Source organism: Manacus vitellinus, unplaced genomic scaffold (genome assembly GCF_001715985.3).
Source record: "Manacus vitellinus isolate BGI_N305 unplaced genomic scaffold, ASM171598v3 scaffold_15_pilon, whole genome shotgun sequence".
NCBI classification, from domain to species: domain Eukaryota; kingdom Metazoa; phylum Chordata; class Aves; order Passeriformes; family Pipridae; genus Manacus; species Manacus vitellinus.
Genome location: NW_021939122.1, coordinates 11350377 through 11365635, shown reverse-complemented (window position 1 = coordinate 11365635; position 15259 = coordinate 11350377). Strand labels below are relative to the sequence as shown.

Sequence of the window (15259 nt, the reverse complement as noted above, 5' to 3'; positions counted from 1 at the left end):
GTAAAAGTATCATTTATGTGGCTTGTGAAACATGCTAAAGCTAATCCCTCCCCTTTTCATAGCACTGTGAGCAAGTATGCATCACATAGGATATGTAATATAATGCACTCATCTGAGCCTTTCTGCCTCCCACTGTCTTTTGTAGTAGAATTTTTAAAGCCAAGTTATAAACCTGTAGATGTGTTTTATGCTGGAAATTCTTGGTGATACCTTAACTAGATGGGTACCAGCAAAGGCCAGTATAATCAAAACAAGGCACTTCAGATATTAATGGTCTGCACTTCAGTCAAGTCAGCTGGAAAAGAGAGTGTAAAAACCAGGACTGTGGTGAAAATGGGATTCTTCCGCTAAAATTGCACTTTCGTGAGAGAAAAATGCAATGATGCTGGAAATATTTTGGTTTTGTAATTTCGTCATCTAGCATCTCCTCCTTAACTTCTAAAACATATATTCTATTTTCAGTGGACCCATATGCTTTTTAAAATTTAGATACTAACTCCTTGGGTGGAAAGTAGAAATAAGATTTCCTTCTGCAGTTCATGTATTAATACTTGGCACTCATATAGTACTTTACGTGCTCAAAGTGCTCTGCGGACATATCAGTTATCCTTGAGACACTTTTGTGTGGTAGGTGCATAACAATAATTCTGAGAGATTTTATGGAATTAAATAAAACTGGAGATGAGGGAAAAATCTAATGAAACCTCCATTTCATCTCTCTACCAGTGTAGGTTTATTCTCTGCAGTTTGTGTCATGAAAATCAAGACTGGAGTTTTAGAAGTGTCCTCAGGTAAAGGGGTTTCAACATACTTGTTAGGATCCCATGTTACTCTGCCCAAACTCATGTGGAATGCCTACATCAAAGAATTAGATTTATCTCTTATGGCATAATAAGATTTGAAATTGGTTGGAATTGATCAGGCTTTGGACATAGAATCATAACGGTTGGAAAAGACCTCTAAGATCATCGAGTCTAACTATATCATGTCCATCAAACATGATGGAGCTTAATGGCAGCTGTGTTTTCTTGCTTACCAAGGAGCTTAGCGTGATTGGTCTTGTAAGATCTCCACTTAAAGCCTTCAAATAGTTTCATGCTTTAGACCTTGGTGAGATTGCTCTTAGTACGTTTGTGTAGGGCTTGCTTTTTTAAGGGCTTGCCAAACACCATCTTTGGTGTCGCTTAAAGAAGCACACACAAGTCTCTCCATGTTGTACTGTTTAAAGAAGAGTATAGCACCTGAATCTTAAAGCTCTGCAGCTGCACTGGTTTAGGTTTATCAGCTCTATGCATTAAAGAGCTATAATTATGAAAACATTAGTATTGTCAAGTTCAGATGTGATCTACACAAGTTCCCTCAAGCCCTTGGCAATTGAGGATCTTGTACATCTTATAGATGCTGGAAGTTGGCCCCTTTCTGGGGCATGTAATTTCTGTTGACTTGGAATCACAGAGGTTGAACTCCAGTAATCACTCTTTGGGGAAAATATTCCTTCACAAACATTTACCTAAAAGCTGTGATCTGATCCTCCCGGATCCCATTCAGGTAAGTAATTATTTGGATAATCTGAATATGTAAACCTTTTTCCATATGTCTTATCTTTGATATTTAAGAGTAGTCAGTGAACTGGAATCTCTCGTAAAAAGTTACTGTTGGCTAGGGATTTACCAGAGGATTAGAGAAGAGTTTGCGTAATACGTATGTTAAGGAAAATTTACTGAGCAATTACGTGCAAAGTGGGAGGCTGAAGGAAAAGGAACCTTTTGCAGCACTTGGAGCTCTGTGTGCACAGCAAAGCTGGCAGAATGTAGTAACACCCTGAGGGTGAAGGGGAAAACCACTGCACTGAAGTCAGTGATCTGTACCAGGGTAAGAAGTCCAGTATTTCCTACATTTGGAATTTAGGAAGTGTTGTAATTGAATCCTAGTAGCATATTCCAGCCTCCGATTTGTTTTGAAGTCACATCCTACAGCTGTCCCAGAAACATATGCTTGGCTTTCCCAAAGCGAGGTGTTGGGTTGCTTGATTTGCAGTTTGTGAAAAATGCTCCAAGAGTCTTTAATAAGGTAACTCAATTACTTTTATTATGGCAAACAAGAGCACAAACCACTTTTAATCATCTCCATACATGCCTGTGGAAATGTGACCAGGATGCCTGAATATAACAGAAGCTGAGAAATTGTGCAAAGCACTGATTATGACAGAAACCACATCCCGCTCTTCACAATTCTGGTCCAATATGTGCAGCTAGAAGAGCTGAGAGTTTGTGGGCTAGTTGAACTGTGGGAGATCCTTCTCATGGTCACACAGTAAGGATTACTGCAGTTGCCTCTTTATTGTTATAAATTAATTTTCTTCCTTTCAAGAAGAACTGCCAGTGACAAAGTCAGAATTACCTGGTTTTAAGTGTGGGAAAGTTGTCTGGGGTGCAAGGAGATGTAAATTTTAACTGTATGGGTTTTGACTATTGTTTTTTGGTTTAATTAAGACATACAGCTTTTAATGTTTTTCTTATTTTCAAATGAAAGCAAGCAAAAAACTTTCTCCAAAAGTTATAAAAGTATTAATTTGCTCTGAGCCATGCTGGTCTCTTTGGTAAGTTCATAATTGGGCAGGATTTTTTTTTTAAATGGGTATTCTTGTCTCTCAGGTATATAACTGCTCCATAACTGGTAAATCTATATTCATATGTTAGGCTTTGTAAAGGCATATTATTTACACAATTCACTTGAATGGCTCCTTTGAAAGCTGTGTGGCTCTCTCATGTAATTATGTATTTAGTATGCCTTGTATCCAGTGTTGGGATGGGGGGGGAAAAAAATGAAGCCCCACAAAAACTACTAAAATAAATAATAAAAGAATATTCTTATTCCATTTTGAAGGGGTTTTTTAAGTTGTATTGTATGCCTTTTTTTCTCAGATAAGAATCCTGTTTGATCAAGAGCTACCAAAGCTAAAAAATGAAATATGTATGGCAGGTTTTTTAATTGTGAAAGTATATAAGATGCAATGGGAATTTATTTTTTTTATACTTGTGTCATATATATTAAATTAGACAATGCCTCTCAGAACAGAAGAGGGAAAAATAAGAGATACCTTTTCATATTTATATATATACGAAAGGTTAAAAGGGTGAAAAGTGGACCAAAGAAATGAACCAAAATCACTTTTTAGCCAGAAGTAGTTTTCTGGAATTGTTAACTTTCATGAGACCAACATTCGTAATGCAAATAGCAGCTGCTTTATCTGATACATTTTGTGCAATGTATTGCATTCTGTGGTGACAGGAATAGTGGACCCTGGACACAGTGTGAAAGTGATGTTTGTTATATTTTTGGCATTGGCTTAGTAAAGTATGTGGCCAAAAAAAAGTATAAGAGGAACTAAGTGAGATTGAAAGGTATTGGAGTTTGTTCTCCTGGTTTTTTGTGGTATATGGTAAAAATAATTCTGAACATGAGGGATCCCAGTAAGATCTGAGCATGTTTGATAAAGGATCAAAATTCCTGAGTCACGTTTCCTGCGAATTAGATTTTATAGAGCATGCACAAAACAGGAGTGTGAAAGAGACTTTCAGGGAGAATTGTATTTGCCAGCCATCCCATATTCACTTTCTAAAGTGATGAAAAAAGGAGGTGGGAAAAGAACCTGTCTCCTTGTATCAAGCTCAGGTCTGGTTTATATAGTTTTAATACTCTTCAGAGCATCTCTTATGTTTTATCTGCTCCAGTTTGCGTGGTAGAATTTTTAGCACCTCTTTTCACCTCTTGTCCTTGTTTTTGTAATAGTTAGAACTTGTGTTGCTGTTTTTCTTTGTACAGCTTTATCCAGTTCCCTGGCTTATGATAAGCTGGACCAAGCAGAAAAAGTCCCATTTGTCTCAGTTTTTAAACTCTTCAACTCTTCAGCATGTCACGTTCTCTTTCTGCTCCTTAATGAAAATATTGAATGAACAGGATCTAAATTCCCATCTCCCAAAAGAAGTAGAAATTGTTATTGGTTTATCTTTAGAGTTCAGCTGCATAAGGCACTGGACACACTACTAGAAGGGAAATAATTCTGAACTAGGAAAGGATTGAAATAGATGTGATTAGCGGCTGAAATTAGTACTTTATACAGTAGGCCAAATACTAACCCTTGGGGAAAAAAATTGGTTTCCTTTTGGCTTTATCTCTAACTTGTGAAGATGTGCAAAAATATAGTAGGTTGCCTTGAAATCAAAGATGTTTTAGGTGCACAGGTTGTCATAAAGTTGAGTGAAGGGTCCAGACAGGGATAGTACGTTATTATACTTTATTATGTTAAAATGCACCACAAAGACAGTCATTCTTGTACTATCATCTCATTAATTTCTCTGAAGTTATTATAATGAAAATATCCTTAAACTGTTGTTTGATTTTCTTTTGGTCATTCTTGTTTTACAGTGAGCTCAATACAGTAAGTTTGTTTTCCCACCTGTGCACTATAATTGTGAATTGTAGTAGACCAAGAACTTTTGTTTTTTCCCCATGTAGAACCACTTAGTTTTACAGGACAAGGTGATATATTTCTGACCTGTAACACAATTTACTAAAACTGTGTTAGTTACCCCTAGTATATTGTATTTGCTGAAGGACTAGAAGAGAACAAATTTGATAAAAAACCCCCAGTCTGAAATGGTAATATATAATCTTGTAATGCAATAGCAAATAAAGTAAATAACCAATTTTGAGCACTAGCAAAAATTTAGCCATTGAGTGTATGTTGAGATTTGTCTTTAGAACATCAGATAATTGGAAGAGAGGGTAGGCTATTAGAGGCAGAACATCTGATGTAGTAAAAAAATGTTCCTGCAATATAGTTACAAGAATAATTGAATAGGTTAAAATAAGTCTTCCCTTCAGCTCATGGTTACTGCCCACTCAGCTCAGCCAGTGGCTGTCAATACTTCTAGCCTATTTTAATTCAAAATAAGGAAAGCCCATTTTTATCACCAGTGGAGCAGCTGGTACCAGCCTCTGTCACAAGGAGGATGCCGGTCTTGCTTGAAAGTGTACTCCCTGTATTTATTTTGTGGGAAAATACATTTCAGAGTTCAGGGAATAGGACTTTAAAATCAATTGGAAAAAGAAATTGTTTTTTTGGTCAAATAATTCCCTATTTTATGCCACTCAGTGGCATAAAGATGCTTAGCTTTTCTAAATAAAAAGCTTTGCATCTCTGGGTCTGAAAGTTGTGCAGACATCTGAAGTATTAATGCAACTGGGAGTTTGGAAAGTAGAGAGGCTACTGCATCCTGGCCCAGTACTTAGCAAGCAATATCAGCATTCCCATTTGGCTATAGTCCAAGCACTGTGCCTCTGTATCTTTGTTTTGAAGAGTCAATGTAGATTGACTTGAGTTCAGGAGAAGATTTTGTCAGTCAGCTTTCAAGTCATGAACACTGAGCCAGTCCCTTGTTTGTGGAGCTGACACTACAAAAGTGAGTGTTTGACACGTGGCTTGCTCAGTGGATGGGGATAGAGGCTGTTGAGATTTTTCAGAGATCAGTCTCTAAATGAAGTTGTTCTGTTGGGTCACTCATCTGATTTACACACAAGCTGTTTCTATTGAAGCACCTGGGGCCTTTTGTTCAGGCTTGTGAATAAGCCTTTTTCAGTCACCAACAGTAATTTAGAGTCTCTGCTTCCTTCAATAGGTAAAAGGCAAGTTCAGGAAGGACATTTTCTTCCACACTATGTGCAACTTCACACTCATTTTTTAAAGACAGGTAACAGAACTGCATCACTCTTTTAAATTTTGTTATATACTGGAGCAGCTTCAGAAGTCATCTAAGGTGTTGGTAATTTTTTACTTCATACTTCCTAATTTTAGAACAATACTAAGTGTCAGGAATGCACGGGTGAGTAAGGATATCCTCTGTAGGTACAGAGAGCTCTGCAGAATAGCCCTTCAATGTTTTCCTTTGTTATTGTGGCACTTTTAGAGGAAGACATTTCATTGCTTTGTAAGTGCCCTGGCACAATGGAGTGCCCTACCTGCATCTTGTAGTGACTGACTTGAGCCATAATCTCACATAAACTTTGAGTCAACATAAACCTGCCTTTCCGCTGACAGCTTGCTCCTCATTTTTCCTGCCTCTGTACCTTTCCATGCTTCAGCCAGTATAAATATTTAAAGTAACTACTTTTTTCTTGTCAATCAGTTTTAATGGCAATCAGTTCTTTGAGTTTGTTGTCACAGCATGAAAACTTGAGCCAGCTCAAGGGATGGGAAAGCTTGAGAATATGGAATAAAGGATTTCTGCAAGTCTTGGATAAGTCTGTATGCAAAAAACCAACCAAACAAACAAACCCAAACAACAAGAACCTCACCCCATTATGTTATGAGTCCTAGGGTGGGTAATGGTAAGCAGCTGATGCTTACCTAGTGAATGCGCTGCATCATCAGAGGCACCATGTAATGAATCTCCCTTGTTACTGTGATGTTCTTGGAGAGTAATAAACAAGTTTGATTTGAGTAAATGTATATTAAAATGGTGAAGTGCTTAACCATAGATGTCCATTTCATATGTAAATATTTTAAAAAAAGATTATCGTAACAGCTTTCGAGCTGCAGTGATGCATATTACATTGCAAAGAAAAGATTGCTGGAATTTCGAAGGTTTTTTTGTGGGGGAGGGTTTGGGAAGTTAAGACGTCAGACAAGGAAGTATGGCTCATTTTTGTAGCTTGTTATAATACTATGGCTGTAATTTTTTTTGGCTTCAGGAGGGGCATTATGTACAAATTCATTTGATATGTAATACTATGAAGTACTCAAATTTTTGAGTTTCGGTATCTTTGTAAAGTGAAGAGTTGTTTTTTGGTTTTTTTTTCAATGAAAATGAGGTGAGAAATTTATTTTAAGGTATCATAAACTTCTAATACGCACATTTCTGTAGGTTATGTTCCCCAGCAGGCTTTTAATACTATTTCTGGAACAGCAGTGTAAATTGCAACAAAGTACAGCAAAGAATGTGGTGACAGACAAGGTTAATCTCGCTGTGTCTGTCTGCACAGGACCAGATTATGGATGTTGGTGATAACCTTTCTGCTCATTCAAAGATGGGTTATGTTGCTCTTACATACTTGTTTAGTGCAAGATTGTGCAAGGTTGTCTAGCCCTCTTAAGAGCAGCAAGAAATGGTAGCTCAGGAGGCAGCTGTCATTTCATACCCATTCCAGCTGCCCTTTCTGCTCAGATTTCCTCCCATCCCCCCGTTTCAAAAAAAACGGGTGGAGGGAAGAGGATTGCAAAAAAGAAGCGTATGAGGGTGTAAAATCTCTAGCAGCTAATCTATCACATCCTTCAGTTTTCATGGCTGTCTGCCAATTTAAAATACACTTGTTTTTTCCTGCCTTGCCAGTAATTAGACAAATGCAGTAGTGCTTATGGCATCAAAAACTCTGTGGCTGGTAAAAGCAATTGCTATCATAATGCATCCCTAAATTTAATAGTAGTGGTGTAAAATGAATAAGCAGCTCTCTATTTCAAGGGGTAATGGCTTTAACTATCAACGTGGCTAGTATTTTTCTTGATTGGCTGCTTTGGCTCCTTTTTTGTACTTGTGTTTGTAGGAACTGAATCAATTTATTGTAACAATTGTATTTTATTTAACAAACAACAAGGCAAGCAGAAACATGAAACTCCTGTGAAGTGTCACCAACTTCCTGTTCACTTTGGATCGCAGGTTTTACCTTTTGTCCCCTTTAGAGACAAACCCTAAACCTTTTCTTTCCCTGCAAGTATTACACCTAAAGTTGTTGTTTCCTTTTCTACTTTCTTTGCAAAATTTCTTGCCTTTTTTGTGCCTGGCGTGTTGCTGTGCATGGAGAAAAGGTCCGATTAATTGGAAAGAAACTTTTTATTACTGGGAAAACTCGACACATTAGTGTAGAAAATTGATCAAAAATTAGTTTCTTGATCTATTGTGCTTTTTTCTTGCTACTATGACATCTGTAAAGCTTCTCTCAAGGAAGCAGTTTGTGTTCTCTTTAAGAGGTCTCAGTCTTTAAGGCCAGGTGCAGTTGTGTTGATGCCATTTGGCTAAGCCTTAAAAGTTCCTGTAATCTGTGCCATCCTGTCTCATACAGTCCCATCTCATAGTTGTCCTTTCTCTGCAGTGCTCTATGCCCAGATCTCTGTGGCTGGGCTGCTCCAGCCTGGCGGACAGCATGCCCTCGCTGCGATGCCTGTATAACCCAGGGACTGGCGCACTCCCAGCTTTCCAGGTACTTTCTGTCTTTCCCCACTCCTTTGCTCTCCATCTGTGTACGTGTGCATCTCCTTCTTTACTTGCTTGCTTTACCTCCATTTATTCTGGTTCATACTCAATGCCTCTCTTATGTCATTCAGATCTTTGGTATTTAAATCCCTCTTGCGTAGATTCAGGGCAGCTCAGTGCTGGGGCATTTCCATTTACCTTGATGTAATTTAATTATTTTATCTAAATTGGCTTGATACCATCATCTTTTCCATTGGCTTTCAATTGTGTCAAAAAATACCACTTAATTATATCTGGCAAACAGTATCCATCACACAGTCTCCAATCTGGCTATTCATGCAGTGATTCCCCTCCTATCTAAATGTTTTGTGTGCCACTTAGAGGAGACTGAGGGGGTGGGTTCATTGCTATTGTGATAATTGATGCCAGCAATTGTTTACTTTGTCTTTGTTAGCAGTAGTCTGGACATTTTGACTACAGAAAATTATTGTAGAAGTAAGCTGTCCATCAAAAGGCAAATAAAGGAAACCATTGGGTTTTTTTTCCTTTGGTCTCTGAATTTGTTAAATTCAAGCTTTTCTCTGTCATGAGACAGCTTTCTGCCAAACGAGTTTGTGCAGACCCTTTGGGTGACCAGTCAGTCTTAAAAATGCAGACACTGTCCTGTGGGTAGTGAATAAGAGAGATATTGGGTGATCATCTAGAAACCTTGAGACAAGGCTCTCAAGATCATTGTAAGCATTTTTTGTGACATGTGAACATAAACAGCAGAGACTGAGCAGCGATGGTGTTACATTCACGCTGGATACTGGGAGATATTTCGTGAACTGCAGTGACTGAGGGACTTAGGAATATCTCTGAGGAGAGCAAGTTTATTGGAGCTCATGGTAGCATGAACATTTACTTGAAGGTTTATGCTGCTGGATTATACTACTGCTGAGTAGAGTTTTATTCACCGGCATCTCACAAAACCAGGTGTAACGAATAAGCTAGAATCTTTCTGAAATTTTCATTTTTGTGGGGGAAAGTTAATTATGTGCCTCTAAAGGAAAGCATGCAAAGATTATTTTGAATTTGACTTCTTGCTGGAAGGGCTAGGATAGTACTGTGGAAATAATCCTCTCAGTCTCGGGGGAGGCTTAAGTGTCTTGCGTCATTTTGCTGCAACTCTTTTTGCTGACCCAGCAGTAGCACTGATGGACTCTGGAAGGTGTCCTGCCAGGCCTCCTTTGCTGAAGCAAGCTTTTAGTAGAGCTTTCTGGGGGCAAGGGGGAAGATGACTTTTTATTAGTCTAAGAGGACTCTGGAGGCAACAGAAAAGAATTTAGACTCCTAATCCTGATTTGCATAATTTGACTAAATCGGATGGGCCCAATATTTGGGCTTTTGAATAAATCTCAGATCTCTTTAAGCTCGGGTTTTAGAGAACCTTAGCAGTATATGGAATGTAATTTATAAACTCAAATTGAGACTTCTTTCTTTCTACTTAAGTTAGTTTTGGTTATTCAGAATAAGCATATATCACAAAGGGGAAGGGATATTAACTTCTAGCTGAAGATGTTCTTGCTAATGATAGATATGAACAATGACTTTTCTGCTAATGCAGTGCATTGATATTTGGGGTCAAGAGAGTCGGCTGCACAACCATTCATCGTGTTCTGCCTTCTTGGGCTAATAGTAGGATTTTGACATTTGCATTTCTGCAGATTTTTAGAGACATTTCCATATGTATTTAGTAACTGTGGGAATTGGGAAGTATATCCCATTTGCCATCTGAAATGGTACACTGGTACTCTTCACTGAGCTCTGACTGCTATGTTGAGGAACACATTTGTTGCCAGTTGAGAGAGAAAACAAATTGCCAACAACAGCTTCTGCAGCAATGAGTCATCCACATTTCAGTCCTTTTTTTTCAATGGACTTTGACTGATCCCCATTAGCTTGCATGATTTGGAGAAAATTCCCTTCTGAGGCATGGCTTTTGCATTTTCCAGTGCAGAAAGGGAGTGGTTTTGAGCCTGCTTGAAACTGTGATGTTGCATTATTTCATCATTCTTTAATGCTTTTTCTTATGTTGAATCTTCAGGAAAGCAGTTAAGACTGTCTTGTACCCCAGCAAATTTTCTCATATTAAGTTACTTTCTTTTTTCTGTAGCAAGCTTGAAGTAACTGGAGAAGCATATCAATGTTCTTTGCTTGTGGCAAAAGAGAAGATGCCATCTGGAAGGCTACTTAGTCACTGCTGAATTTGTCTAGTTATTTACATGCCTACCTTCAGATGCTCAGACAGAAATGTGGAAAGAGGCTCTTTTTGAATAGCTCAGTTAAAGTCTTGCTGACTCCTCATGGGAAGCATTGACAGGTAGTTGATTTAGAGATGATTCTGTTAATATGTCAGGTAACTTCATTTTTCCTCTTTGTGTATTTTTATTATTGGAGACACTTATGTGAAAACAGGGTCTTCTGGTTCCTCAGCTCTGTTTGGCAATCATCCTGCAGTGGGAAAGGCTAAACCCATGAATAGGGGGATAAGGAGCTAGAAACAGTTCTTTTTTATGTCTTTTATCTAAAAGGGCTTTGTAACTGATTGTTTATTGTGTAATGGAATTTCACAGCAATCAAGGTAGAAGATGGCAGCAAATTGGAACATGAACTCCTATAAAGCATTGTGGGAAGGGGTCAAAGAAAATATTTTAACAAGAGAAAAAGGCCAGCTATTCCATTTCTAGTGTCTTGGATGCCAAATTTTACTGTACTGTTATTCTGCAAAGCAACTGAAACCTAGGATGCATATATATTCTCTTAATAATTAGAAATAAATTTATGCAGGATATATACTCATTTTTCTTAGAAATTTGTACCTTGGAAGTTTCCAGATGTGCCAACAGGTGTCTGTTTTCATGACATTTTTTGTTTGAACATAATTAGTTTCCCTGTTAAAATATTTTTCCATGCATGCTCACAAGGCTCTGTTTATGTTGTCTCAGTTCTTTGAAAATTCAAATTTACATTTACACTCATCAAGTATGCCAAGGAAATGATTGTATTAATCCTTCCAAGTTTGCAGAAGGCCATAATATTTCCTTGAATTTCTTTCTGTAGTTTCTTGCATAAATGAGGAGATTTGAAGAAGAACTAAAAAGTCGTACCAAAGGTTATGTATAAGAATAAGTGCAAAGAACAGTCCAGCTCTTCCTTTTTACATAATTTACAGCCAGCACAAATACCAGCTCCTGTTTTGATCGTAAACTTTTTTGGGACAAGAGTAATGCTTTTAAAACTACCTTTGTCTGAAGCCTAGGCACCAGTGGAAAAGAGCTGTCTTATCAGCTTTATTTTGCCAGATCTGAAGCTCTTGTTTCTGTAACAGGCTCTAGCAGTCAAAGAGGAGGACTAACTGTCATGGCAGAGGTAGCAGCATCTTGTTGAGTATAGAGGTGTCTCTGGAATGCCAGAAATTCACATTTTTTTTACCTGAAGATCTTAATCATAAAGAACTGCACATCAGGGTTTGTCAGATGAAGGAGACAACCTTCTGCTTGGTTTTGCAGAAGTGAGGGGGTGTGTGACTTCCTCGGTCTTGGCTAAAAGCTCTGTCCTGGTTGAGGAAAGCATGGGTGTGCTGTGCTTGACAAACTGAGGTAAATGGAAGCACACTTGAAGTTGTGCAGCATGGACAGGATCTCTTTGGACTGAGATCACTTTTGGAGAAAGGTGAGAATACAAATTATGTGGAAGGTATGTAGTGATGGAAATGATGAAGACGTGAACTTAGTTTTAAAATTATTTTTACATTATTTTTTCCTAATATTTATATTTTTTGTGTTAGGAAGTGAAATATTTGTTAAAGAAGCATCATCAGTGAATTGTTATAAACAATTGTATCTGTAAATTTCCTTCAGCCTGTTCATCCATTTTTGCCTTAGAAGTTGATGTTTTATTGCTGGGAAATCCAGTGTAAATGTGAGTAGCAGTATATTATTCCTGGTTATACAGGAGGTTAAAGCTAAAGTCTCGGGGTGGGCAAACTGCATGCTCAGAAATGTGTTTGTGAGAAATACATTTGGAGGAGATTGTTTGGCTTTGGAGCCAGTGTTTGCTGGTGTGCATAGTTGTGTCTCTAATTGGGAGAGATACAGAGTGTCCAGTCAATAGCCTCCATCAGCATGGAGACCTGACTGCCCTTGGCCAAGCCTGCTTTGTATTCCCCCCTCACACTCTCCCAGCGGCTGTGTGAAACCTGCCCCTGGGCTGTTTACAGTGCACCTCTAAAATGGAATCATAATTTTGGTGACTAATAGCCAGAGCGTGTGGCTCCAGCACCCCCCGTCTGGCGGCAGGCTCTCCCCTGGTTGTGAATGTAGTTAGGTGGCCCCCAACTGTTTACAAGACAGCAGAGGTGAGATCTTTGATTGACAAGTCAGAAATGCATTAGATCATTCCCTCTGCCAGTCTCTGGTTCATGCTGTTAAAAATGTCAGCCTCTCCAAGTTTGAATGGCAGCCCGAGGGCCTCAGAAGCTTTTTGTTTTCTGAGATGGAAACACAAATTGGATGTGTGCCTGAGCGCTTCATCCTGGGCTGTAATTTCATCTTTTAGCTAAGAACCACAAGGTACATGAGCAAAGCACCCTGTAAACAATAATACTGGGGAAAAAAATAAACAAGGTCGTGTTTCTGGTACGTTGATCCACTGGTGTCCTGACCTCTATCACGTTGAACATCTCCACTCTGATTGCTGTTCCCTTTGGCATTACAATGAGAGGAGAGAGACTGACACAGGAGGCAAAGATTTAAAGTTGCAGTGCTGTTGCACATTCCTTGTATTGGCTATGAAATATTGAACTGCCACAATGTGACACCTGGTTTTTTAAGCAAAGTTTCTTGTTGGACCTGTTCAGCAGCAGTTTCTCCTGTTTTTCTTCATTTTACCGCTGGGCAAGAGCAATTACAAAGGCCTGAGAGGTGATACAAGAAGGAGAAGAAATGAAGCCAAATTGCGTGATTTTTGCATTTGACTCTGGCCCCCATCTGTAGGTCAGACTTTGGGGAGCTTCACTGTAGGAAGACCAAGAGGGTTAGCCTGGCTGGGGATTTCTTTAAGTAAAAGAAGCGCCCAGTGACTACAGAACAGCTTTGTTAAACATATTTAGAATTCATCCCTCTAAATCTAATGGTCTTTTCTGGCTGGTGGCATAACCTGGGTGATGCAGAGGAGCCCACCAAACTCAGAGAGCTGCCAGGGTGTGCTGCCAGATCTTAGCTCTTTGGTAGCAGCGGCGAGAAGACGTTTTCCTCCTTTCAGGTGGCAAAGAAATGAAGGGTACTCAAAGAAATCTTTCTTCGTGGATCAGTGGGAATGGTTTTAGGGTTTTTTTGGTAGTACATCACTAATTTCTAATTACATTTAGCAATTACTTTTAGTAATTAGAAATCTGCATTTATTCTGCACCCATATCGATTGTCAGAAGTTGCATGTGCTCTCATTAGTTCTCAGTCTGAGTATTAAGAAGTGTGGCAGTACCTGTCACTGAGAAATACCACCCCTGTGCGCCCAGCACGGTGAATAATTTAAACTACATCGTAGCTACAAGGCCTCCCCTCTTCAGCCTCGGCAGTGATGTTCTGGTTACTACGATAAGGTGAGGGCAAGGTCTCCAGCACACCGGCATCAGTTCGGCTGATCAGTTTAAAAAATGAAACAAAACTCAACCGAGTTTTCCTTCCTCCTCGTTAGGAGTCAGGAAGGTGTGTAAAGCCGTAGTGACAAACGGCATATGCAGCGCTGCGTTGGCGGCGTACAGGTATCTTTAAAGCTAGCTCCGGTTCCTCAGGATTGCGAACATCTGCTTGGAGGTATTGTGGAGCTCCACAATGCACTAATTGAATTACTCTTTTCTGGAGTTGCAGGCTGCGCTAATTGAATTAGAATGGGGCTGTGCGTGTGCGCGCTCCCGCGGCGCGCGCGTGCGCGGCGCGGGCGGGGCCCGGCCATGGCGCGGACTGTGCTGCGCCCGCCCGGCCGCGCCCGGAACTGCAGCCCCGGGGGGGCCGCGGCCCCTCCGAACCGCGGCCTCGGGCTCATTAGCGAAGTAACACGTTAGCGACTTCTCCGCGCTGGTCCGGAGGCTAAATCTCCCTCGCTGTCTGTGGAGCAGGGAGGCACTGAGGGGGCACCGGTCACAGGCGGTCCAGTGCGTTTAGGTCCAGCCTGGTCCCTGTGAGCTGCTCGGCTCTGTTACCACTTCGGGTTTAATGGCGCCACGGGCAGTAGGTGCTTCAGAGGGAGGCAGGGGCACAGGATCAAGTTGTACCTATTTCTGCACAACTGGCGAAGAGCTAACACCACATTAAGCGATAATTTTAATTTAGAGATGCAAGTATGGAATTTCACCACAAATTTGGAGAAGTCGTGAAGTACTTTCTCACCCATCGTTTAAATTTAAGCCAGCGTTAGTCAGAATTCGGTCACTATTTGGAAATATTGAGAGGTAGTTCTGAATAATTTGAAAGGTACATGTGATAGGGAGAACAAAAATGAACTATTTCTTCTTCGAAACTAGGTATTTATATGGCCCCATACAAATTTCAAGGGGATGAACCTAAACACTCCCAGTAGAAATGCAGTTGCTAAATCCTAAAATTCATAGCTTGAAGAGATATTTTGCTACACTCTGTCGGGTGGGTTTCTTTTTATTTATTCTGTTGGCTGCTACTTACATGGTGCGTAGAAATAGTCAGATATTCTCTTTCCTGTATTCTTTCTTCTATTGATAACTGAATGACTCAGTTTTCCATAAAATTTCAGCCATTTTCACTCAGTTTTGTCGGTGTTTGGTAGATCATTCTCATAAACCATATCAGAGACAAGATGGTATTTGTTTTACTTTAATGGTTGTTCCTTATATTTTGTTACTTTTGAAATAGACAAAAATAATTTGTTAAAATGCTCTGCAAACTAAGTAAAATTAAACTGTCCTTGTCAAAATACATAACCAATACTCTGTGATG

At 39.5% G+C, this 15259-nt stretch overlaps 1 protein-coding gene across 6 annotated transcripts in view; it reads left to right on the top strand.

Annotated features, from left to right (window-relative positions):
* BTRC (beta-transducin repeat containing E3 ubiquitin protein ligase) overlaps window positions 1-15259 on the top strand; it is a 122289-nt gene that overhangs the window by 19595 nt on the left and 87435 nt on the right. For 3 of the 6 annotated variants that reach the window (XM_018069243.2, XM_018069246.2, XM_018069244.2), the window contains one exon: window positions 8149-8256. The exons of 2 other annotated variants lie outside the window; for them this stretch is intronic. In XM_018069243.2, the coding sequence (XP_017924732.1) occupies window positions 8149-8256 (108 nt within the window). Of the gene's footprint in view, window positions 1-1540; window positions 1549-8148; window positions 8257-15259 lie in introns of those variants that run through there. One more of the 6 variants, XM_018069248.2, reaches the window with a different exon arrangement.